The sequence below is a fragment of the Staurois parvus genome, unplaced genomic scaffold, assembly GCF_062004578.1.
Source record: "Staurois parvus isolate SC_StPar_1 unplaced genomic scaffold, SC_StPar_1.0 ptg000575l, whole genome shotgun sequence".
NCBI classification, from domain to species: Eukaryota; Metazoa; Chordata; class Amphibia; order Anura; family Ranidae; genus Staurois; species Staurois parvus.
Window position 1 is genome coordinate 7,835,533 of NW_028318371.1, and position 25,813 is coordinate 7,861,345.

At 45.2% G+C, this 25,813-nt stretch overlaps 1 protein-coding gene and 1 long non-coding RNA gene across 4 annotated transcripts in view; one reads left to right on the plus strand and one right to left on the minus strand.

Moving 5' to 3' along the window:
- The window catches only part of LOC149450413 (cytochrome P450 2C29-like), a 63,127-nt gene extending 41,739 nt beyond the window's left edge, over positions 1-21,388 (minus strand). Inside the window, exons 1-2 of one of the 3 annotated variants that reach the window (XM_089692092.1) lie at positions 21,319-21,388; positions 1,450-1,633 (exon numbers count right to left, since the gene is read on the minus strand). In XM_089692092.1, the coding sequence (XP_089548218.1) occupies positions 1,450-1,629 (180 nt within the window). In that variant the 5' untranslated portion in view covers positions 1,630-1,633; positions 21,319-21,388. Of the gene's footprint in view, positions 1-1,449; positions 1,634-10,995; positions 11,115-20,693; positions 20,712-21,318 lie in introns of those variants that run through there. The other 2 variants (XM_089692093.1, XM_089692091.1) reach the window with 2 other exon arrangements.
- On the plus strand, positions 16,606-22,312 carry LOC149450414 (uncharacterized). The gene is made up of 2 exons (XR_016315265.1): positions 16,606-16,650; positions 21,507-22,312. It is a non-coding gene; the product is annotated as an uncharacterized LOC149450414 (long non-coding RNA).
- Positions 22,313-25,813: the final 3,501 nt, after the last annotated feature.

The following is a 25,813-nucleotide window of genomic DNA, read 5'->3' on the forward strand; positions in this document are numbered from 1 at the left end:
GAACGTCACACCTTCTTTCATCTTCCTGGAGCTGATTGTTGGCTGAGTCCGCGCCATTTTGGCTATTCTTCTATCCATTCCAATGGTAGTTTTTCGCTTTCTTCCACATCTTTCAGGTTTTGGTTGCCATTTTAAAGCATTTGCGATCATTTTAGCTGAGCAGCCGATCATTTTCTGCGCTTCTTTATATGTTTTCCCCTCTCCAATCAACTTTTTAGTCAAGGTACGCTGTTCTTCTGAACAATGTCTGAAACGACCCATTTTCCTCAGAATTTCAGAGAGAAATGCACTGTAACCAGCATGTACAACATTTGCTGCCTTCCTTCTTTAAATAAGGGCAATAATTGCCACCTGTTTTTCAAAGAATGAATGACCTCACTAATAGAACTCCACACTGCTATTATATTGAACACGCCCCTTTCAATGAGTGATTCAGTGACACAGAATCAGCAGCATGCATGTCATGACTGTTGGGTCTGTTGGATTTCTATTACTCTACTACACCTGCTAGGAAATTATTTGCCATGTAGAAGTATAATTTCTACCAAAAACAGAGATTGATCCGGTTAGTGATGTCTGACTGCTATTATTTTGAACACAACTGTATATCATGTTTACTGTATTTTAGAATTTTTTATCTAACTTTTAGCGCTGCATATTTTATGTTTAAGCATTTTATAAGGAGGTCTTTGAGGTTTTGCCTTTTATGCCAGAGGCTTTTTATCATTTATAACTATTCTATCCAGCGCTCGTTTTACCCATTTTATATAGAAGCAAAAATGGCTGCTCTCATGTGCAACACAGGGAAGTTAATCAGGCAGTGGGCAGAAGTACTGGGCTTTATTTATAGGTGGTTAATGAGGGTCAGGTGTGTAGACTACAAAGTGGGGGAGTTTTGCAATAGCCATAGTGATGAAGAATTCTAGCAAATCAAAATCTACACATTCTATCCATATGCAGTCTGTGACCCAAACATAGCCAAGAGCAGATCATTACAGAAGATTTTAGTGGACCTGAATTCAACAAAACAATATCTGGAATGTTATAAGAAATATCCATTATTAGTATTTCACGCTTAGGCTGCTGACGCCTCTGTTTCCACCTCCTTCTGAAAACTCTTGAAGACCTCCAGGAGGAAGTCCTACTTCTCTAAAATCTATGGAAGTTTTTTTTATTCACAATCTAATTAAAGAGGACAACCCCTCACACAGCAGGTTTTCTCCCTCTACTCTCTAATCCAACAGACCACCTCCACTGCCTGCTCTCTTCTGTAACTAGGGGGAAGGTTCAACAATTGCAAGAAACAGGAAAAAAGGGGAACTCCTTAGGAATAGGTCAACTATAAATGTCTGAATTGGACAAAAGAACCTCACTTGGCACCCTCCCCTCCGAAAAGGTAGTTGATATTCATTGCCCCGCATGCTCTGGCCCCCAACAGAGATCACTTACCAGGGTGTAGTTTGTAACGGCCGTATGCTGATTTATATACTTCGGGGTGCCCAGGAAAGGCAGCGGGGTGGGTCCCGGGGGCAGTGATCTGTACCGTCTGTGCTGTCTCCACAACGACATGACAATGTGGAAAGTGATGAGGAAGGTGACCAACAGAGCGAGGAACACAGAGAATTCCATCTTCCTGAAAGAGATATACAGGTGCGGACATGAACTATGACAGGGCCCGATGTTCCTCCCACCTTACAGTCCACATTCATCTCTTCACATTATCTAAATAAGACATAACTGGGACTGTGGCTCAGATACATTAGATAATATTTTGCTTTGCTTTGTTCCTACTGGGGGATGGGAGGGAGGTCAATCAGGGGAGGCTAAGTCACTGCTTGGAAGGAGAAGTAGAGAGAACTGAGCTGCTAATTCACTGCTGGGAGGGGAAGCAGGAGGAGCTGAGCTGCTGAGTCACCCTGGGAAGAAGGTATAGGGGGCTCTATGCTGGGAGGGGAACGAGGGTAAGCTAAGCACCTGAGCCATTGCTGGGAGTGGGAAGCTGAGCTGCCGATTTATTTGTGTGTGGGGGAAGCAGGATGCAGTGAATGACAAGTCAATCCTTGGAAGAGGAGCTGAACTGCTGAGTTACTGCTGGGACAGTAAAGCAGAGGGAAGCTGAGCTGCTGGGAGGGGGGAACAGAGGTAGCTGAGCTGCTGCTTGGTGGAAGGTGTTGGAGGTTCTATGCTGGGAGAGTGGAACAGAGGTAGCTGAGCTTCTGAGTTGCTGCTTGGTGGTAGGTGTTGGAGGTTCTATGCTGGGAGGGGGGAGGAGATGCGGAGTTGCAGCTTGGTGGAAGGTGTAGGAGGTTCTATGCTGGGAGAGGAGAACAGAGGTAGCCGAGTTGCTGCTTGGTGGAAGGGGTAGGAGGTTCTATGCTGGGAGAGGAGAACAGAGGTAGCTGAGCTGCTGAGTTGCTGCTTGGTGGAAGGTGTTGGAGGTTCTATGCTGGGAGGGGGGAGGAGATGCTGAGTTGCAGCTTGGTGGAAGGTGTAGGAGGTTCTATGCTGGGAGAGGAGAACAGAGGTAGCCGAGTTGCTGCTTGGTGGAAGGGGTAGGAGGTTCTATACTGAGAAAGTAGAACAGAGGTAGCTGAGCTGCTGAGTTGCTGCTTGGTGGAAGGGGTAGGAGGTTCTATGCTGGGAAAGGAGAACATAGGTAGCTGAGCTACTGGGTTGCTGCTTGGTGGAAGGGGTAGGAGGTTCTATACTGAGAAAGTAGAACAGAGGTAGCTGAGCTGCTGAGTTGCTGCTTGGTGGAAGGTGTTGGAGGTTCTATGCTGGGAGGGGGGAGGAGATGCGGAGTTGCAGCTTGGTGGAAGATGTTGAAGGTTCTATGCAGGGAGGGGGCAGGAGATGCTGAGTTGCAGCTTGGTGGAAGGTGTAGGAGGTTCTATGCAGGGAGAGGGGAACAGAGGTAGCTGAGCTGCTGAGTTGCTGCTTGGTGGAAGGGGTAGGAGGTTCTATGCTGGGAAAGGAGAACATAGGTAGCTGTAATGGTGTGAACCTCCTGCGCTCCCAAGTGTTTTAAACTAAAAAATAAAATAAATATGTGTATAAATCCCAAAGGGAGCTGCTAACATTAAATCATATACCAGTGATTATGATAGATAAAAGTAATAAGGAATTCAGCGCTACATTCAAATCATAAAAATATGTGAATGTGGGATCCCAAAATATCATATAAATTAAATTAAATAAATGTGACGGTGTTAACAATAAATATTAATAGGTGCTCATCAATAATACCATCAACACAAATATAATAAATAGCTCAAAAAATGTGAAAAAACATATAAAAAAAACCATATCCATATATATATGCATGAAACAAAATTACACATATATATGATGTAATCACACGTGCCTATTGTGAAGTGAAATAACCATAATAATGGTACAAACGAAAATGTATCTCAAAGTCCAAAAAATATTATTGGTGACAAAACAGTAAACGGTGCTTCCAAATAATACTGTTAGTGACCATAGGTGAAACTCGTGCAGATTTCTGAGTGTGTACAAATCTGAGAATCCAACCACCATCTGGATTAGCCTCTCACCTCATCCCTTCGACCCTTGCGGATCAAAGAGCAGCAGTGGATCCCCCTCACGGATCCTCCAAGCACCAAATCACTCCAAAGGCAGTTTTCTCAGAATTTAGTATTCCCACTCTGGCTCTTCTCCAGGAAAAGTTGTAGTATCAATCTCTCAAATGAGACAAAGGAATCCTCCCATAGTGCAGTATATTTAATTATACCATAGGGACAGATAACATTTTAGCATTAAGACTTACGTAGCAGCCAGTCCAAGAAAAACCTCATGCTTTCAGATGAGGATATATCTGTTTGGGTGTACAGCTGGATGCACAGGTGTACCAAGATGGCCGCTACGCCGGAAATACGTCACCACCTCGAGCCGACGCGTTGCGTCACAGTATCATGTGACTTCCTCAGGGCTCCTGGGTTGCTGCTTGGTGGAAGGGGTAGGAGGTTCTATACTGAGAAAGTAGAACAGAGGTTGCTGAGTTGCTGCTTGGTGGAAAGTGTAGAAGGTTCTATGCTGGGAGAGGGGACCAGAGGTAGCTGAGCTGCTGAGTTGCTGCTTGGTGGAAGGTTTTGGAGGTTCTATGCTGGGAGAGGGCAACAGAGGGAGTTGAGCTGCTCCTGAGAGGGAGAGAAGGGGCAGTTGTGCTGATAAATCAGATCAGTGCTGGGAGTGAGGTGCAGGGGGAGCTGATCTGTGGGATTTCTCCTGGGAGCAGTAGAGGGGTAAGAAGAGCTGCTGAGCCATTGCTTGGAGGGGGAGCAGGAGGAGCTGAGTCACTGCTGGTAGGAGGAGCAGGAGGAGCTGAGTCACTGCTGGTAGGAGGAGCAGGAGGAGCTGAGTCACTGCTGGTAGGAGGAGCAGGAGGAGCTGAGTCACTGCTGGAATTCTCTGCAGCTGTAGAGATCAGTGAAGGTTTGTTTTATATGTCAATCTGTTTATCAAATTGTTCCAAAGGTATAGAAGGAAAAAACACCATTTGTGGGACCCTATAGAGTCTCATAAAGAAAAGAGGTACCATAACATATGATAATGAGCCATCATCAATGCATTGATAAAAGTTGTTAGGTATTGACCATCTCTAGTCATCCCAAGAGCAAGGGAGAGAGCCAAGTGGTCTATACCCCTGCTCTCCCGATGGTGAAGGTTTGTTTTAAAACCAATTTATTAATTGTTAAAAAGGAACTTCAGTGCCTTTAATCATGGTGTTCCTTAACATTGGACTCCTGGACTTCCTATCCCTTCACCTGTATCAGCAGCTGGCTGTGCAGCTCTTATCCCTCTGGACCCCTAAAACAAAAAAAGTAATTTTTGTTCAGATACTCCCAAAAGGAGATCATGTCAAAAGAGATGCAGACTCTGCCACTTTCCTCATTAGAGATGCAGACCCTGCCTCTTTCCTCATTAGAGATGCAGACCCTGCCACTTTCCTCATTAGAGATGCAGACCATGCCACTTTCCTCATTAGAGATGCAGACCCCGCCACTTTCCTCATTATAGATGCAGACCCTGCCACTTTCCTCACAGACTGCCACTTTCCTCATTAGAGATGCAGACCCTGCCACTTTTCTTATTAGAGACGCAGACCCCACCACTTTCCTCAATAGAGATGCAGACCCTGCCACTTTCCTCAATAGAGATGCAGACCCTGCCACTTTCCTCATTAGAGATGCAGACCATGCCACTTTCCTCATTAGAGATGCAGACCCCGCCACTTTCCTCATTATAGATGCAGACCCTGCCACTTTCCTTACAGACTGCCACTTTCCTCATTAGAGATGCAGACCCTGCCACTTTTCTTATTAGAGACGCAGACCCCACCACTTTCCTCAATAGAGATGCAGACCCTGCCACTTTCCTCAATAGAGATGCAGACCCTGCCACTTTCCTCATTAGAGAAGCAGACCCTTCCACTTTCCTCAATAGAGATGCAGACCCTGCCACTTTCCTCATTAGAGATGCAGACCCTGCCACTTTCCTCAATAGAGATGCAGACCCTGCCACTTTCCTCAATAGAGATGCAGACCCTGCCACTTTCCTCATTAGAGATGCAGACCCTGCCACTTTCCTCATTAGAGATGCAGACCCTGCCACTTTCCTCAATAGAGATACAGACCCTGCCACTTTCCTCTTTAGAGATGCAGACCCTGACACTTTTCTTATTAGAGAGGCCAACCCTGCCACTTTCCTCATTAGAAATTCAGACCCTGCCACTTTCCTCATTAGAGATGCAGACCCTGCCACTTTCCTCACAGACCCTGCCACTTTCCTCATTAGAGATGCAGACCCTGCCACTTTCCTCATTATAGATGCAGACCCTGCCACGTTCCTCATTAGAGATTCAGACCCTGCCACTTTCCTCATTAGAGAAGCAGACCCTGCCACTTTCCTCATTAGAGATGCAGACCCTGCCACTTTCCTCATTAGAGAAGCAGACCCTGCCACTTTCCTCATTAGAGATGCAGACCCTGCCACTTTCCTCAATAGAAATGCAGACCCTGCCTCTTTCCTCATTAGAGATGCAGACCCTGCCACTTTCCTCAATAGAGATGCAGACCCTGCCACTTTCCTCAATAGAGATGCAGACCCTGCCACTTTCCTCATTAGAGATGCAGACCCTGCCACTTTTCTTATTAGAGAAGCCAACCCTGCCACTTTCCTCATTAGAAATGCAGACCCTGCCACTTTCCTCATTAGAGATGCAGACCCTGCCACTTTCCTCACAGACCCTGCCACTTTCCTCATTAGAGATGCAGACCCTGCCACTTTCCTCATTAGAGAAGCAGACCCTGCCACTTTCCTCATTAGAGAAGCAGACCCTGCCACTTTCCTCATTAGAAATGCAGACCCTGCCACTTTCCTCAGAGATGCAGACCCTGCCACTTTCCTCATTGGAGATGCAGGTTTCTTTATCAACAAAAAATTGACGGCGGTGTTGGAGGATAAACACGATACGTTTCTCTCTGTTTGGCAGCCGTGTGTGGATTACCAGCCAGTTTCTCGTTTTACCACGAAATTTACTAATCTATGATGTGTTGGGTTTTGCCTCTCCACTCCCCTTATGTGGGGATCGTAACTCCCGACTCTCCCCCCCCCCCCCCCCCCAGGTGAACTGCTCTTTTTTGCTGGCCTGCCTCTTTCTTCTCTCTGCTTTTTTTTCATTTTGTTTTCCTGTTTTCTATGGATTCTCTTGGTTTTCTTGGCCCTCTCTGGATCTACTTGATTCTTTTTTCTTCTTGGTCTCCTCTTCCGTATGGTTTGTTTATATTAAACCGATTATCTCTCATTTATTATTGTCACCTCACAGGTCTGTGATTCCCTGGTGAGGGCGTGGCTCTCGGTGTGTTTTCTTTTTGCTGCCTTCTTGTATGTAGCTTTTATATTTCTGAAAGTGATTGCAGGCCTATGCCTTCCATAGTGTTATCTGGACCCCAGCCTGGGTCTTGTATGTATATCTTTGTGTCTGTTGTGTGATGTTTCCCTGTCCTTTATTGTTTGTTATCGCTTTGTATCATACGATTTGTCATGGTTTGTATGTTTCTTTTAACATGCTTAATAAAATCTTTGGTAAAAGAAAAATGCGCATCGGGAACGCATCTGGACTGCGTTTCTATGGTGTGAACCGGCCCTTAAAGGATAAGGTCACCTTTTTGGCAAAAATAATATATGCACAATTTTTTGCAGGTAAAAAAACGTGTATTTATTATTTTTGTCTGCTGGAGTCTGGAAAGCATTGCACTGGGGATCAATAGATCGCTAATGCCATGCAGGTCTCCTGAGGACCTGTTAGAATATCTGCTTGCCGTACGGGGTGTACGAGGTGTAGGGGATATATAAGGTGTAGGGGATGTACAGGATGTACAGGAATGTATGGGGTGTATGGGATGTACGGGGTGTACGAGATGTATGGGGATGTACAGGGTGTACGGGATGTACAGGGTGTACAGGAATGTACGGGATGTAGGCGGTGTACAGGGATGTACAGGGTGTAGGGGATGTACGGGATATACGAGGTGTATGGGATGTATGGGGTGTAGGGGATGTACAGGATATACAAGGTGTAGGGGATGTACGGGGTGTACGGGATGTACGAGGTGTAGGGGATGTACAGAATGTATGGGGTTGTACGGGGTGTACAGGGATGTACAAAATGTACGAGATGTATGGGGATGTACAGGGTGTACAGAAATGTGCTGGATGTAGGCGGTGTACAGGGATGTATGGGGTGTAGGGGATGTATGGGGTGTATGGGATGTACGGGGTGTACGGGATGTCTGGGATGTACGAGGTGTAGGGGATATATGGGGTTGTACAGGGATGTACGGAATGTACGAGATGTATGGGGATGTACAGGGTGTACAGGATGTACAAAGTGTATGGGGTGTACGAGATGTAGGGGATGTACGGGGTGTATGATATGTACAAGGAAGTACGAGGTGTACTGGGTGTATGAGGTTTACGGGGTTTACGGGATGTACGGGATTTACGGGGTGTACGGGATGTGCGGGGTGTACGAGGTGTACGGGGTGTACGAGGTGTAGGGGATATATGAGGTGTAGGGGATGTACGAGGTGTAGGGGATGTATGGGATGTACAGGGTGTATGGGATGTCCGGGATGTACGGGGATGTACGGAATGTATGAGATGTATGGGGATGTACAGGGTGTGCAGGGATGTATGGGGTGTACAGGGATGTACGAAGTGTATGAGATGTAGGGGATGTAAGGGGTGTATGAGATGTACGAGGTATACTGGGTGTATGAGGTGTACGGGGTTTATGGGATGTACGGGATTTATGGGGTGTATGGGATGTGTGGGATGTACGAGGTGTACGGGGTGTACAGGATGTATGGGGTGTAGGGGATGTACGGTGATGTACACGGTGTATGGGGTGTTTGAGATGTACGAGGAAGTACAGGATGTACGAGGTATACTGGGTGTATGAGGTGTTCTGGGTTTATGGGATGTATGGGGTGTACGGGATGTGCGGGATATACATATGTATGGGGTGTACGAGGTGTACGGAATGTACGGGGTGTATGGGGATGTACGAGGTGTATGGGGATGTACGAGGTGTACAGGATGTATGAGGTGTATGGGGATGTATGAGGTGTACGGGATGTATGAGGTGTACGGGATGTACGAGGTGTACGGGATGTACGAGGTGTACGGGATGTACGAGGTGTACGGGATGTATGAGGTGTACGGGATGTACGAGGTGTACGGGGATGTACGAGGTGTACGGGATGTACAGGATGTACAAGGTGTATGGGGATGTACGAGGTGTACGGGATGTACGAGGTGTATGGGGATGTACGAGGTGTATGGGATGTACGGGGATGTACGAGGTGTACGGGGATGTACGAGGTGTACGGGATGTACGGGGATGTACGAGGTGTACGGGGATGTACGGGATGTACGGGGTGTACGGGGATGTACGAGGTGTACGGGGATGTACGAGGTGTATAGGATGTACGAGGTGTACGGGGATGTACGAGGTGTACGGGGATGTACGAGGTGTACGGGGATGTACGAGGTGTATAGGATGTACGAGGTGTACGGGGATGTACGAGGTGTACAGGATGTACGAGGTGTACGGGGATGTACGAGGTGTACGGGGATGTACGAGGTGTACGGGGATGTACGAGGTGTACGGGGATGTACGAGGTGTACGGGGATGTACGGGATGTACGGGGTGTACGGGGATGTACGAGGTGTACGGGGATGTACGGGATGTACGAGGTGTACGGGATGTACGAGGTGTACGGGATGTACGAGGTGTACGGGATGTACGGGGATGTACGAGGTGTACGGGGATGTACGGGATGTATGGGGATGTACGAGGTGTACGGGGATGTACGGGATGTACGGGGATGTACGGGATGTACGAGGTGTACGGGATGTACGAGGTGTACGGGATGTACGAGGTGTACGGGATGTACGGGGATGTACGAGGTGTACGGGGATGTACGGGATGTACAGGGATGTACGAGGTGTACGGGAATGTACGGGATGTACGGGGATGTACAGGATGTACGAGGTGTACAGGATGTATGGGATATGAGGTGTACGGGATGCACGGGGTGTACGGGGATGTACAGGATGTACGAGGTGTACAGGATGTATGGGATATGAGGTGTACGGGAATGTACGGGATGTACGGGGATGTACAGGATGTACGAGGTGTACAGGATGTATGGGATATGAGGTGTACGGGATGCACGGGGTGTACGGGATGTATGGGGTGTACACTGTCATAGTTCATTGAAAACCATAAGCCGACAGCTGCTAATGCTGCTGGGACTTGTAGGCACTCATTCACAGAACTCTGTGAATGGCGCATCCATGTGGGAGGAGCCCAGCACAGCCGCGCTGTTTTCAAATCTGACAGATGGTATGGAGAAACTTCTCCCTGTACTATCTGTTAGAGGGAGGAGGGGGCTGAGGACGGCGGCTGCAGCTATAGGAACATGTTACATGTTCCAGCCTAAAAATGGGTGCAACATGTAACATGTTCCAAAGGTGAACTTATCCTTTAACCTAGTAAACAAAACATGCCAGAAAAGTGGAAAAGGTAAATAAAAAAACAATACGTTGAAGGTACAAGCAGTATCCAAACCATTGCAATGTAATCTACATTGAAAGTGCAACTGTTTGGATACTATTTGTACCTTCAATGTATTGTTTGTTTTTCTATTTTTATTTCTTCTAGGGTTCAGGCAGCAAGAATCTGTTCTGACTCATGTTAATAAATGTGTGCCAATTTCCTGCCCTCCACCTCCATGCTCAATCTCTGGGCCACCCTCCCCCTTCCAGGTACGCTCACCAACTAAAAATGACCTTTTATTTCTGAGAAAGGTCAAAAAGCCTGTGCAGGTATTCATCCAATAGTTTTCCTTTGGGAACACTCCCTTTATCCTCCTCACAGTCAGTCCTCACGCACGCGGGACGTTCTGATAACGCTGGTAACGTTAGCAGTGTAAAGTCACATTAAAAAACTGAGTTTTTCAGCTTTTTTTTAGCGTTTTTGCATTGGCGTTTGCGGTGTTTAGCATTTTTTTTACCAAAAAAATATTTTTTCTTATCAAAAAAAATATTATTTTATCCTAACAAAAAATAATTTATTTTTAATCAAAAAAACATCCAAAAAGGCCGGTTTGCCGTGTTTTTCAGCGTTAGACCGTTTTTACAGCTTACAAACTCCTCTAGAAAGCCACTAGTTCTGGGTTTTTTTCCAGCCATAAAACATCCCAGCTAAAAAAACATTGATTCCAGTCTATGTGTGTATGGACACATAGGATAACATGCTGGGGGGGGGGGGGGGTTTGCTGGCTGTAGAAAAAAAACAACAAATGCCAAAAACAGCCGCTGTAAAAATGTCCCATGGGGGGCATGACAGTACGGAAAAACTGCATCTTGTAAAACCCTTCAACACTTAGCAGGATTAAAACTCACATTGGCTGGTGCTCAGGCAGCACGGTCTAATCAGCCTGTGTGGGGCCGGTTATGTCCACTCTCTCCTGACTTTCTGCAAGCGATAAACAGATCTCCCCCCTACATAATCAAGATCTCCCCCCCCCCCCCCACATAATCACATCACAAGCCACGCCTACACATTGAACTTGATCACCCTATGACTTTCTTGGGAGTGGCCTATGAGACCTCAGCCTAGAATCCCTCTGTATACAATACGCCCTTTGTCTCCTCCTCCTCCACCCTTAACTCTTTCATCAGTTAGGTTCCATGATTTATTGCACATTATTACAGCAACAAGATACACATAAAATAATAAAACCTTCCCTCCTTGATTATAAACAATATTGAACTGATCTGCCTTTAGGACATGGCCAAGAACTCATCTATGGGGTCTTTTATTAAACTCTCCAGCAGGGGCGGACTGACCATTTGGAAACTCGGGCACTGCCCAAGGGCTCAGGGTCAGTAGGGGGCCCCATAAGATGCCCCTGGTACCTTTTTCATAGGCTTTTTTGAGTTTGGGAAGGACACAGGGGCCCCATGATCCCCTATTGCCCGGAGGCCCCATGAGTTGTCAGTCCACCCCTGCTCTCCAGTATCTTTCCAACTATAGAAGTTACACTAACAGGTCTGTAATTACCTGGTAAAGATTTTGACCCCTTTTTAAATATTGGCACCACATTGGCCTTACGCCAATTCAGTGGTACTATGCCAGTCATTAAAGAGTCCCTAAAAATGAGAAACAATGGCTTTGATATGACAGAGCTCAATTCTTTAAGGACCCGTGGGTGTATGCCAACCGGTCCAGGGGCTTTATTCTGTATAAATATTTTTGGATCATATCAGTTGTGAGCCAATGTGGATCATCTGGAGCTGTGTCAGTACCACCCCCCATTATGGACAAGATCTCCCCCATGCTCCTTTGTATATACAGAGCTGAAGAAGGTACTTAAGAAATGTGTCTTCTCTTTGTCCCCAGTCACCCACTCTAGATTATTTTGTAAAGGGCCTACATGCTCGGACCGGACCTTTTTACTAATAGACAATATAGAAATCACACCGGCAACCAGGTACAATGGTAAAAAATGGCCTCCACCTTTCTGTTGTGTGTCTCTGTGTGCCACATGGAGCATGGAGAAGAGAAAGAGCAACAAAGAATTGTCTGGGGATTGGAGAACAAAAATTGTGAGAAAGTATGGACAATCTCAAGGTTACAAGTCCATCTCCAGAGATCTTCATGTTCCTGTGTCCACTGGGAACAACATTGTCAAGAAGTTTACAGCCCATGGCACTGTAGCTAATCTCCCTGGACGTGGATGAATGAGAAAAATGTATCAAAGATTGCAATGAAGGATTGTTGGAATGGTGGCTAAAGCCAACTCCCAGACAAATTCAAGCTGACCTTCAGGCACAGGGTACACCTGTGTCCGCTCGCACTATATGCTGCCATCTGAATTAAAAGAGACCCTACAGTACAAGACCCAGTAGGACCCCACTGCTGACAGAGCAACATAAAAAAGCCAGATTGGAGTTTTCCAAAACTTACCTGAGGAAGCCAAAATCCTTTCGGGAGAATGTGCTGTGGACAGACAAAACAAAATGGCAGCTTTTTGATAAAGCCCATCATTCTACTGTTTTCAGAAAAAGCAATGAGGCCTTTAAAGAAAAGAATCCAGTCCCTCCAGTCACACATGGTCAGGGGGTCACTGATGTTTTGGGGTTGCTTTGCTGCTTCAGGCACTGCATGTCTTGGCCATGTGCATGGCATTATGAAATCTGAAGACTACCAAAGAATTCTGGGGTGCAATGTAGGGCCCGGTGTCAGAAAGTTGTGTCTCCGTCAGAGGTCATGGGTCTTCCAGCAGGACAATGACCCAAAGCACACGTCGCAAAGCCCCCAGAAATGGTTTCAGACAAAGCACTGGAGAGGACTGAACTGGCCAGCAATGAGTCCGGATCTCAAGGATTTGTGTGGGTCCAGTTATCCTCCGCCTATAAGTGAAAAGGCTCACACTCGTGCGCTGCTACACCCTAAATAGAAATAAACAAAGGAAGATTGCTGCACCCACTCACTAAGTGTACTCTCACTTAAAATTTATAAAAGCCAAGAATGTGTAGGGTGCTAACTCCTCATCCAGACATATTTATTTCAGGTACTTATATAGCGCCATCAATTTATGCAGTGATTTACACATATATAAACGTATAAAACAGAGAGCAAAGAAGTGAACGCTTTCAATAGACAAGCAGCTAAAGCACACAGGATAACCAAAAAATCCTCACATGAAAATAAAATATAAAGTGCAGCGCTAAAAATTTAAATGTGACACAAAAAATTATTCATAAAAAAGTCCCAATTAAGGTGACCTAGGGTAACAATGCACACTGACCAGAAGTGCACATAAATAGTGCAGTGTAGTATAGATGGAGTTCAAAAAGAAGTCATCAGCATGGAGAGGGTAGATGTAATCCCTTGATCAATGAAGGTCCCCACGATGAAACAGAGCTAGGCAGAATAAATCCACTGGATGGTAGAAAAGTAATCACGGCTCCACCAAAGAAAGCACCGCTCCTCCACTGCACATCAACGATATCGTCCTGTCAGATGTAGTGGCCGCCGGAGCTCCACAATGCTCCGACGGCGTGACGTCAAGGCGTGCATAGGCTCCTCCTTACGCGTTACGTGCCGAGCACATCTTCAGAGAAAGAACCGGTCGATATCGTTGATGTGCAGTGGAGGAGCGGTGCTTTCTTTGGTGGAGCCGTGATTACTTTTCTACCATCCAGTGGATTTATTCTGCCTAGCTCTGTTTCATCGTGGGGACCTTCATTGATCAAGGGATTCCATCTACCCTCTCCATGCTGATGACTTCTTTTTGAACTCCATCTATACTACACTGCACTATTTATGTGCACTTCTGGTCAGTGTGCATTGTTACCCTAGGTCACCTTAATTGGGACTTTTTTATGAATAATTTTTTGTGTCACATTTAAATTTTTAGCGCTGCACTTTATATTTTATTTACACATATATATTGAGCATTCACATCAGTCCCTAACCCTTAAGGGGCATACAATCTAAGGTCCCTAACTCACATTGATACACATACTATGGCCAATTTAGACAGGATCCAATTAACGTACCAGCATGTCTTTGGAGGGTGGGAGGAAACCCACGCAAGCACAGGGAGAACATGCAAACTCCATGCAGGAGGTGCCATGGTCGGGAATCGAACCCAAGAACCATTTACTGCAAGGCAGACGTGCTAACTACTAAGCCACTGTGCCGCCCAGACATATTAATGAAATCAAATAATCCTCCAGTAATCCCATGCAAGATAAATCCACACTACAATAAAAGTCCAACTCCCAAATCACAGAATGCCCAAATTAGTGCGTTTAACGGTCTGACGCTGACTATTGACCACCTACAGAGCTTTTTCCCTAACTAGGGATATCAGATGAAAGACAGAAGCAAACCTTAGGAACATTTAATAGCTAAGCCAACTGCTCAATTATTGCCCTATGGTAATCTGGTGCTGTTTATTGCTGCCATTATTCTTTATTTGATGCAATGCTGTGGTATGACTGCCAACTGAGGGCTAATATTGCCTAATGTCTACTAACCAATGTTATGTAATAGTTCTCTTCCTGGTTGATCCATCATTGAACGGTTCTCTTACCAGTCATCTGAAACAATATACTTTGCATATAGTTAAACAGTTTGGTGTCATTTTCCGGTGTCTTTGCATTACTGTGTTGGGGAAATATACAGTGACTTGAAAAAAGTCTTCCTCCCCCTTGATATTTTCCACATTTTCTCATGTTACAACCAAAACCGTCAATGTATTTTATTGGAATTTGATGTGATAGACCGACACAAAGTGGCACATAATTGTGAAGTGGAAGGAAAATGAGAAATAGTTTTCAACAAGTTTTACAAATAAATCTGTGAAAAGTGTGGCGGCATTTGTATTCAGCCCCCCGGAGTCAATACTTTGTAGGACACGCCCTTTGGCTGCAATTCCAGTTGCAAGTCTTTTTGGGGACGTCTCTACCAGCTTTGCAAATCTAGAGAGGGACATTTCTGCCCATTCTTCTTTGCAGAATCGCTCATCTCTGTCAGAATAGATGGAGAGCGTCTGGGAACAGTAATTTTCAAGTCTCGCCACAGATTCTCTATTGGATTTTGGTCTGGACTGTGACTGGGCCATTCTAACACATGAATATGCTTTGATCTGAACCATTCCATTGTAGCTCTGGCTGGATGTTTCGTGTCGTTGTCCTGCTGGAAGGTGAACCTCCACCCCAATCTCAGGTCTTTTGTAGACTCTAACAGGTTTTCTTCTAAGATTGCCCTGTATTTGGCTCCATCCATCTTCCCATCAACTCTGCCCAGCTTCCCTATCCCTCCTGAAGAAAAGAATCCCCACAACATGATGCTGTCATCACCATGTTTCACAGTGGGGATGGTGTGTTCAGGGTGATGTGCAGTGAAAGTTTTCCGCCACAAATAGTGTTTTGCTTTTGGGCCAAAAAGTTTAAATTTGGTCTCATCTGACCAGAGCCCCTTCTTCCCCATGTTTGCTGTGTCCCCCACATGGCTTCTCGCAAACTGCAAACGGGACTTCTTATGGCTTTCTTCCAACAATGGCTTTCTTCTGCCACTCTTCCAAAAAGGCCAGATTTGGGGAGTTCACGACTAATAGTTGTCCTGAGGACAGATTCTCCCACCTGAGCTGTGGATCTCTGCAGCTCCTCCAGAGTTCCAATGGGCCTCTTGGTTGCTTCTCTGATGAATACTCTCCTTGCCCGGCCTGTCAGTTTAGGTGGACAGCCATGTCTTGCCCCCCCCCCCCCCCACCTTCATCTCTTCCTCAATTGGCTTCTCAACATGCACAATTCCCTACATTATTTCCACTCCTCCCCCATTTGATTTATTTTAAATTCTTTTATTTATTTTTCCTCTCTTCTTCTTTGCTTTTATCTTTCTCTTTGCTCCTCTCTTTTTCTGTTTTCTTCTTCCCACTTTTATTGGTACATGATAATTTGATCATTGTCATAGCCTTTTTGGGCATAGGGAACCTATTTTCTCACCCTACTGTAGCCCTCACTAGGTATATAAGCAGGGTTCCCTACAGGCTATTTATTGTCCTTTCTAAAGTGCCCAATGTGCCACTACATGCTGTTCCTTTGTACTTGAAGATACCATTTATCTTTTGTTTTCTTGGTTATTCTGAAAGCCATTGCACTTTATTCTGTGCTGGATTTAGTTTTTTAGTCATTTACAGGCTCTGCTCAATAAACATTATTATGCAATAAAAAAAAGATACTATACAACATCTTGTAGAGAGGTCAGAGATGACCGTGGGAACATAATCTGCACTGTATTCATGATCCTGTTTTGAAGATGAATATAGAGATTCCCTTACAAAGGGCCTCCAAGACATGCAGGAGCCAATGAGTGAAGGATTCGGAAAGACATAGAAAGACAACATGAAGAAAAGGAACAAATAGAAAAAAAAGAAGTGAAGACCGAGGAGGAGAGGGTGAGGAATGTGAGAGGTGAAAGGGGATGAGTGAGATGAGCACAACAAACAATTTTCCTTAATGAATTGTAAATGATGTTCAGAGGTAGGACTGAATTTTCATGAATATATTAAGTGGTCTTTTCACGCGTTTTTGTCCGTTTACATCAATTTTTCATCTTTTTTGCATCCATTTTGCATTTGTTTACATCCGTTTTTTTGTCCGTGCCGGGTTTTTTGACGGAAGAAAAATAACACGTGTTCGGTTTTAACATCTGGGGGAATCAAAGTGTTAACTGTGTGCTGTGTGTGGTTTACTTGGGAAACATGCTGCTGTGTATTTCTCTGATAACCTTTGTAGACATCTATTGTTAACAGACATGGAGATAATAAGCAATCCCTGACATACTGCAGTGTTCTATTCCAGACCTCCTGGAATACACTCCAAAGACATGCTGGGAGGTGAATTGTCTCCTGTCTAGATTGTCCCTAGTATGTGTATGTATGAATGTGAGTTAGGGACCTTAGATTGTACACCCCTTGAGGGTTAGGGACTGATGTGAATGTACAATATATATGTAAAGTGCTGTGTAAATTGATGGTGCTATGTAATTAATTCTTATGTATATATGTACAGTGGGGCAAAAAAGTATTTAGTCAGCCACCAATTGTGCAAGTTCTCCCACTTACAGAGATGAGAGAGGCCTGTAATTGGCATCATAGGTAGACCTCAACTATGAGAGACAAAATGAGAAAAACAAATCCAGACAATCACATTGGCTGATCTGGAAAGAATTTATTTGCAAATTATGGTGGAAAATAAGTATTTGGTCACCTACAAACAAGCAGGATTTCTGGCTCTCACAGACCTGTACCTTCTTCTTTAAGAGGCTCCTCTGTCCTGCACTCATTACCTGTATCAATGGCACCTGTTTGAACTTGTTATCAGTATAAAAGACACCTGTCCACAACCTCAAACAGTCACACTCCAAACTCCACTATGGTGAAGACCAAAGAGCTGTCGAAGGACACCAGAAACAAAATTGTAGACCTGCACCAGGCTGGGAAGACTGAATCTGCAATAGGCAAGCAGCTTGGTGTGAGCAAATCAACTGTGGGAGCAATAATTAGAAAATGAAAGACATACAAGACCACTGATAATCTCCCTTGATCTGGGGCTCCACGCAAGATCTCACCCCGTGGGTTCAAAATGATCACAAGAACGGTGAGCAAAAATCCCAGGACCACACGGGGGGACCTAGTGAATGACCTGTAGAGAGCTGGGACCAACGTAACAAAGGCTACCATCAGTAACACACTACGCCGCCAGGGACTCAGATCCTGCAGTGCCAGACGTGTCCCCCTGCTTAGGCCAGTACATGTCCGGGCCCGTCTGAAGTTTGCTAGAGAGCATTTGGATGATCCAGAAGAGGATTGGGAGAATGTCATATGGTCAGATGAAACCAAAATAGAACTGTTTGGTAGAAACACAACTCATCGTGTTTGGAGCAGAGAGAATGCTGAGTTGCATCCAAAGAACACCATACCTACTGTGAAGCATGGGGGTGGCAACATCATGCTTTGGGGCTGTTTTTCCGCAAAGGGACCAGGAAGACTGATCCATGTACAGGACAGAATGAATGGGGCCATGTATCGTGAGATTTTGAGTGCAAACCTCTTTCCATCAGCAAGGGCATTGAAGATGAAACGTGGCTGGGTCTTCCAACATGACAATGATCCCAAACATACTGCCTGGGCAACAAAGGAGTGGCTTCCTAAGAAGCATTTCAAGGTCCTGGAGTGGCCTAGCCAGTCTCCAGATATCAACCCAATAGAAAACCTTTGGAGGGAGTTGAAAGTCCGTGTTGCCCAGCGACAGCCCCAAAACATCACTGCTCTAGAGGAGATCTGCATGGAGGAGGAGATCTGCATGGAGGATGGGCCAACATACCAGCAACAGTGTGTGCCAACCTTGTGAAAACTTACAGGAAACGTTGGACCTCTGTCATTGCCAACAAAGGATATATAACAAAGTATTGACATGAACTTTTCATATTGACCAAATACTTATTTTCCACCATAATTTGCAAATAAATTCTTTCCAAATCAGCCAATGTGATTGTCTGGATTTTTTTTCTCATTTTGTCTCTCATAGTTGAGGTCTCCCTATGATGCCAATTACAGGCCTCTCTCATCTTTTTAAGTGGGAGAACTTGGACAATTGGTGGCTGACTAAATACTTTTTTGCCCCACTGTATATATATAGTGGCTAAATGGTTAGCACTTCCGCCTGGCAGTACTGGGATCGTTGGTTCGATTCCCAACCATGACACCACCTGCCTGGAGTTTGCATGTTCTCCCTGTGCCTGTGTGTGTTTCCTCCGGGTACTCTGGTTTCCTCCCACACTCCAAAGACATGCTGGTAGGTTAATTGGATCCTGTCTAAATTGTCCCTAGTATGTGTATGTATAAATGTGAGTTAGGGACCTTAGATTGTACACCCCTTGGGTGTTAGGGACTGATGTGAATGTACAATATATATGTAAAGCGCTGTGTAAATTGATGGCACTAAGTACCTGTAAAAAAACAAAAAAAAAAATCGATATTTACAGATCTATTACCCGGTCACACAGGGATGAGACTTACCACTGACGGGGTGCTGACAAAGATCAGCTTTTATTTTTTTTTATTGAAAACCTTTATCTGAAAAAGAACAAAACTGTTTTCTGTTATTTCCTAAAAGGTGTGAGCTGGAGTTTGGCTTCATTTTGTTAGTGTATGTAATCTGTTAGTATATCTAAGGGCTCTTTCGCATGAATGTTCTGATCGGGTCCATCTGCCCGTTTTTAAGGTGGACCCGACAGGAACCTGCATTCTCCTCTATGGAGCGGCGGGTATAAACAAACGTGTCTATTTACACCCATCGACATCCGATCTGCCAAAAAGGCACGGATGGGGAACCAATTCCCTTTCCGTCCGTCAGATTAGGTCGGATGAAAACGGACAGGCGGTCCATTTTCATCCAACTGCCCATTGAGGAGAGCGAGCAGCTCTGTGTCTGCTCTGCAACAGCGGAGTGGACACAGAACGGTCATCCGCTTGCTCAGCGGGGATCAGTAGAGAGGTCCTCCGCTGAGCAAGCGGATCCGCTGAACAGGTCCGTCCCGTGTGAAAGGACCCTAACACTGCCTTTCCCCTAGACTGACAATACTGCTGTCCAAAGGTGTCCCCTGTGCACCTTCATCCAAAAGTGGGGGTTCTCTAATACAGGAGGTGTGTTACTGACCAGATCACCAGAGGAAAACAGAGGGGAAATAACCTAAAAAAGAAAATGAATGCAGCCACCACGATTGGTAAACTGCAATAGATTACATTTTTTGTTTTGAGTTTTTACATCTTTTATTACATTATTTCAATACTTATATCAACATTATATCATATTTATCAAAAATACAAACAATTCATCTGAATTATCCCTCCCTTTCGCCCCCCCCCCCCCCCAATATCCCAACCCACCCATCAAATGAGCCCAGTCCATATAGCTCTTTCCATAACTTTAAATGATAGAAAACAGAATATCAATCCAGAAAAAACACAATACAAATGTTATAATTTGAGTTGCAGTTCAGTGAGTAAAATCAGTATTTGATCCCCTACCAACCAACAATGATTCTGGCTCCCACAGACTGGCTATGTGCTCATGTGGTACCAGGGGCGGAGTGACAACTCATGGGGCCCCCGGGCAATAGAGGATCATGGGACCCCATGTCCTCGCCCACACTCAAAAAAAAGCCTATAAAAGGTACCAGGGGCATTTCATGGGGCCCCCTACTGACCCTCAGGCAGTGTCCGAGTGCTCAAATGGTCAGTCTGCCCCTGTGTGGTACGCAGATTAGTCCTGTCAATGTAAGAATGTGCTCCTGATGACAACTCGTTATGTGTATAAAAGACACCTGTCCACAGAATCTCTTTCTTCCATTCAAACCTCACCACCATGGGCAAGACCAAAGAGCTGTCAAAGGACGTCAGGGACAAGATTGTAGACCTGCACAAGGCTGGAGTGGGCTACAAGACCATCAGCTAGAATCTTAAAATACACCTATAATAAAAATTATAGACCCTTTATTTCTTTATAAGTGGATAACTTACAAAATTTGCAGGGGATCAAATAATTAATTTCCATACTGTATCTCTCCAACATCTTCGGAACAAAAGTCACAATCAGAAGATTTCCATTCTATTCCTGTACAAACCAGATTATCCCAACACTTTTCAGCTGACCATATACTGAGTTTTCAGAGAAAAAAAATTCTGAAAAAAAAAAATCTGATTCCTGTACAGAGCGGATGAACAAATCTCCTGAAGTGGCTATTATAGTTTGACAGCTGACCCTGCTGACTGTCCAAAAAAAAACCCCAACGGTGGCTGCATCTGATTACATGAAGTTTCTGATCTGCCCAAACATTTCCGTCAGGCTTCTTCTCCAAACGTTGATCGAATGATCTAATTTTTGTGGAGTAGGTCACGCAGGGCCACCCACTGAGCAAATTTCACAGCGCCTGGCAAGGTTCATCTGGACATGAAGATAAGAAGAACCTCCCTGGTGAGGACACAGACAGCACTACAAACCTGACAGGGGCTCTCAACCTTCCCTACTCCATCCAAAATACTACCTCCCCCCCCTCCAAAAAAAAAAAAGAGCTTTACTTTATGGAACAGGGTGCTCCTCAAAATTGTGATCCTGTCGTACATTAAGAGTCCTCCTTGTTTTTACCTGATCGTAGTCAGTATGCTCCCCTCTATCTCCGGTACTGGAGTTCCTGGCTGAGCTTGTGAACTGCTCACTGAGAATCCTTTCTGCAGATCCTGCTAATGATTAAACCTGAAATGCTTGTAAACACTCTGTGCCCATTGCTGCATCTGGTTGTGTTGGTGTAAAGGTATCACCTTATCTATCCACAGGTTCTGGATGGCAGTCAGACTTCACTGAAACTGAAATCAACATGAAGAGACCTTTCCTGTACTAGCACCAAGGCAGACCATTGATGGGCAGATAATTCTCCAAGACCGAAGTCACTACAGTTTGCAAAGTTGATGAAGTTCCCACCTGGCACTGACAGCGGCCCATGTGCAATACTTTCTTCTTTAATTCATCTCTATAGAAAATTGACCCAGCTTGCAGGAAAATATTCCAACAAATTGTCCAGTAATGAGCATCTCCAACCAACACGATCCAACATGGCTGTGTGAGCAGATCCCAACAATGCCGTATTCAATGGAATAAAAAAGGGACCTCCACTGCATGGATGTCAGGAATGGACTCACCACTGGTGGTGGGACTCACCTGCCGTGTGGGCTGCAGTACCAGGGCTGGCCAGCGGGTGCTCTCAGCAGCCAGAAGCTCACTCCTGCAATCAAGCCATCACCTGAGGCTGATTGCAGGAGGTGTATTTAAGGAGTGGCCAGACCTGCAGTCAGTGCCTTGGTGTATTGTTACCCTTGGCCCCTGTATCCTGAGCCTGCCTGCTTTGATTCTGACTCTGCACGAACTCTGCCTGTACCGACCTCGGATATTCCTGACCACTCTCGTGCCTGCTCCTTGTACCTTATCTGCCCGTTTGTTACCGCCCTGGCCTGCCCAACTATGTTTTGTGTTGTACATTTTGTTATCTGTTGGAGGTTTGGTTTGTTTGCTCTGTGTTTATGTTTAGCCTTGCACTGCGTTTATGTATTGTTTAGTCTTTAATAAATTGTATTGTTTTATACTATACCTGAAGCCTGCGTTTCCCTGTGTCAGTCCACACATCTCTGGTCATACCTGGAGCCCTGACAATGGGTCTGAGCGGCACACGTGCAATCGACAGCATGCACATGGATGCAGAGATTTTCAAAGAGGAAAGAAAAACAAGCACCATCTGGGTGTAGTAGTGAAAAACACGTTACATAGTTAGTCTGGTTGAAAAAATACAAAAGTCCATCCAGTTCAATTATTAAAAAAAAAAGTTATAATCCTACACCCACAGTTGATCCAGAGGAAGGCAAAAAAAAACCCAGCAAAGCATGATCCAATTTGTTCCTGCAGGGGAAAAAAATTCTTGCTGATCCCCCGAGAGGCAATCGGATATTCCCTGGATCAAATTTTGTTTAATGAATAAAAACAATATCACTCACAACGGTAGAGTAATCTTTTAGCATGGGTAGCAAGAGGATGGCCATCAGTAAGGGTCCCGGACCGCAATGGTGGTGGCTGTGAACTGGCTTGCAGGCTGTTCTGGAGGCTCCCAGGGCTTCCTGGTCTGAAGAAGGAGCGCATGCTCCGCAACGCGTCGCCATCTTTGGTTGTCATTTCCGGTCATTGATGTCACTTCTGCCTTCGGCTGGGTTCCACGCTGACAAGGAAGCCTTGGGACCCTCCAGAACAGCCTGGAGGGCTGAATTTCTGACAGAGTCATCTCCTGCTCCTACAACAAGCTGCCTCATAGTGGACTTTAGAGACTTTACAATTTCATGGACTTTATTGTCTTTTACAATACCTTTTTATAATATACCTGTTTGTTGATACCTAGTAGTGCTGAATGGTTTCCGTTCAGTTACATGGATGCACAGGCACGTCCACCAATTGCAAAAACAGACCCCAAAGTGGGTAGAAAGAATCCCCCTGGGACTTTACAGGCAGACAAGTGAATACAAATTCAAACTTTCTTAAAAGCAATATCCGTCTTTATTAGTAGACCTATATTGGTAAAAGCAAAGTACCCACTAAGGTCCACAGAACCACATGTACATTGTTAGTAGGTAATATTGCATACAATCAAAAGTACAATACAGAGTATATATACCCTAACACATGGAGACACACCAACAGAATACTGCCAAAAAGTGTATCGCTTTATCAGCCGCGGTGTAGTCTTCAGTGTATCCCGACACGTCCACCATAGATACTGGCTCCTACTGGACTATTTAAACCTGGGTCCTGCATGGCATCATTGCTGGATGGTCTTTCGGCCTGTATCTCTATTATCCTTGATCCTGAATCCTACTTGACTCTGTTACTGACCCGGTTTCCATCTGACCTTCCTCTGGATTACCCCTGCCATTTAGGTATGCTGCCTATCTTTGTTACCGACCTTGGCCTGGATTCTTGACCATCGATTCTGTACCTCATTGCCAACCTCTGCACCATGGCCTTGATCTTGCTGGTGATTTGGTGCCTTTCTGCCTGCCTGTTACTGAACTTGCCGTGTGACCCGGATGTGCTCTCTACTGGTATGGGTGAAGTCGGTGTGTCCTCAGTGCTGCACTTCTGCCCACCTGACACCAGTGCTCCCTTGTTCAAGTCTGCAGTTCCAATTTCTGGCACCTGCACCCTTCCATTGTTCTTGCAGTCCCTGTCTCAATTTCCAGGGGTTCTCGGACAGGAATTGTGCAAAAGGCCACCCCCATCATCTTGTGCTCAGCATACAGGTTTGTTGGCTGGTGACCCCAGGTTTTGGTGGTGAGGAGCTGTGATCAAACACAGACATATGTCTCACCATTCTCAATGAGTCCCCTGCCAGCCTGCCGCTAACAGGTGATGTTTCCCAAACTGCCAGGTAGCAGCGCAGCTTGCTTGTGTAAATTCTTTAGAAGAAAAGAAGAAGAAAACAGCGGGGATTACATACAGATATGAGGGCAGTAGATCATATATAGTGGTCGATTTACTAAAGGCAAATAGGCTTTTCACTTTCAAAGTGAATGTGGTGAAAATTCACTTTGCAAGGAATTCCTAATAACGAAAAGGAAAGGGGGAAAAAAAACGATATTTTCGCTTGCACATGATTGGATGATGTCACAGCGTGAGGAAAGTACTGCCGATAACCGGAAATTGTCAGAGGACGGATCAGCACAGATGATCAGGGAACTGATGATCAGTGCCCTAATGATCAGTGCCCAGCAGTGCCACCCACCTGTGCCTATCAGTGCCATCCACAAGTGCCCAGCAGTGCCACCCACCTGTGCCCATCAGTGCCTAGTATTGCCACCCAATAGTGCCCAGCAGTGCCACCAGTCAATGCTCAGCAGTGCCGCCGTCAGTGCCCAGCAGTGCTGCCAGTCAGTGCCACCCATCAGTGCTGCCTATCAGTGCCCATCATTGTTGCATATCAGTGCAGCACCATCAGTGCCGCCTATCAGTTCAGATCACATCAGTGAACGAGAAAAATAACCTGTTTGCAAAATTTTATAATAGAAACAAAGAAAAACTATTTTTTAAAAAATGTTTGCTCTTTTTTTCTTCATATCACAAAAAATAAAACCCCCAGCGGCGAGTAAATACCATCAAAAGAAAGCTCTATTTGTGTGAAAAAAATTATAAACATTTCACATAAGTACATATGTTGCATGACCGCGCAATTGTCATTCAAAGTGCGGCAGAGCTGAAAGCTGAAAATTGGCCTGGGCAGGAAGGGGGTATAAGTGCCTCATGGCAAGTGGTTAAACATGTCCAGTAAAAAAAATTAAAAAAAAACAAATTTCATCAAAAATTTAGGCCAAAATGTTTTTTGCTCCATGTCTTTGCTAAAATAAAATCCCAATACGTGTAAGTTAATTGGTTTATGTGGAAGTTATAGCGTTTACAAATGGCGGTTTATATACTGGGTTTTTATTTTGTTTTTTTAAATTTTTTACTAGTAATGGCGGCAATCAGCTACTTATAGCGGGACTGCGGCTGGCATTCTGACACTGGGGGGGAACTGACTTGGTGTCAAAGCACTAACACTGTACTAATGGCGCTGGGCAGGAAGGAGTTAACATGAGGGATGATCAGAGGGTTAACTGTGTGCAGGGAGTGTTTTACTAGGGGGCGGTGTCTGTGTGCTTCACTGTAAGCACACTGCTTTGGATGGCTGTGCTGTGCAGTGTGCCCGAGCTGACAGGGAGAACTGTTAGTAAACAAAACAGTCCTCCTCTGCAGCGGAGATTTATTATTTATTTCAGGTACTTCTATATCGCTGTCAATTTATGCTGCGCTTTACATATATATTGTACATTCACATCAGTCCCTAACCCTCAAGGGGAGTACAATCTAAGGTCCCTAACTCACATCCATACATACAAATACTAGGGACAATTTAGACAGGAGCCAATTAACCTACCAGCATGTCTTTGGAGTGTGGGAGGCAACCGGAGTACCCGGAGGAAACCCACGCAGGCACAGGGAGAACATGCAAACTCCAGGCAGGGAGGGGGTGCTGTGGCTGGAATTCGAACCAACAACCCCAATGCCGCCA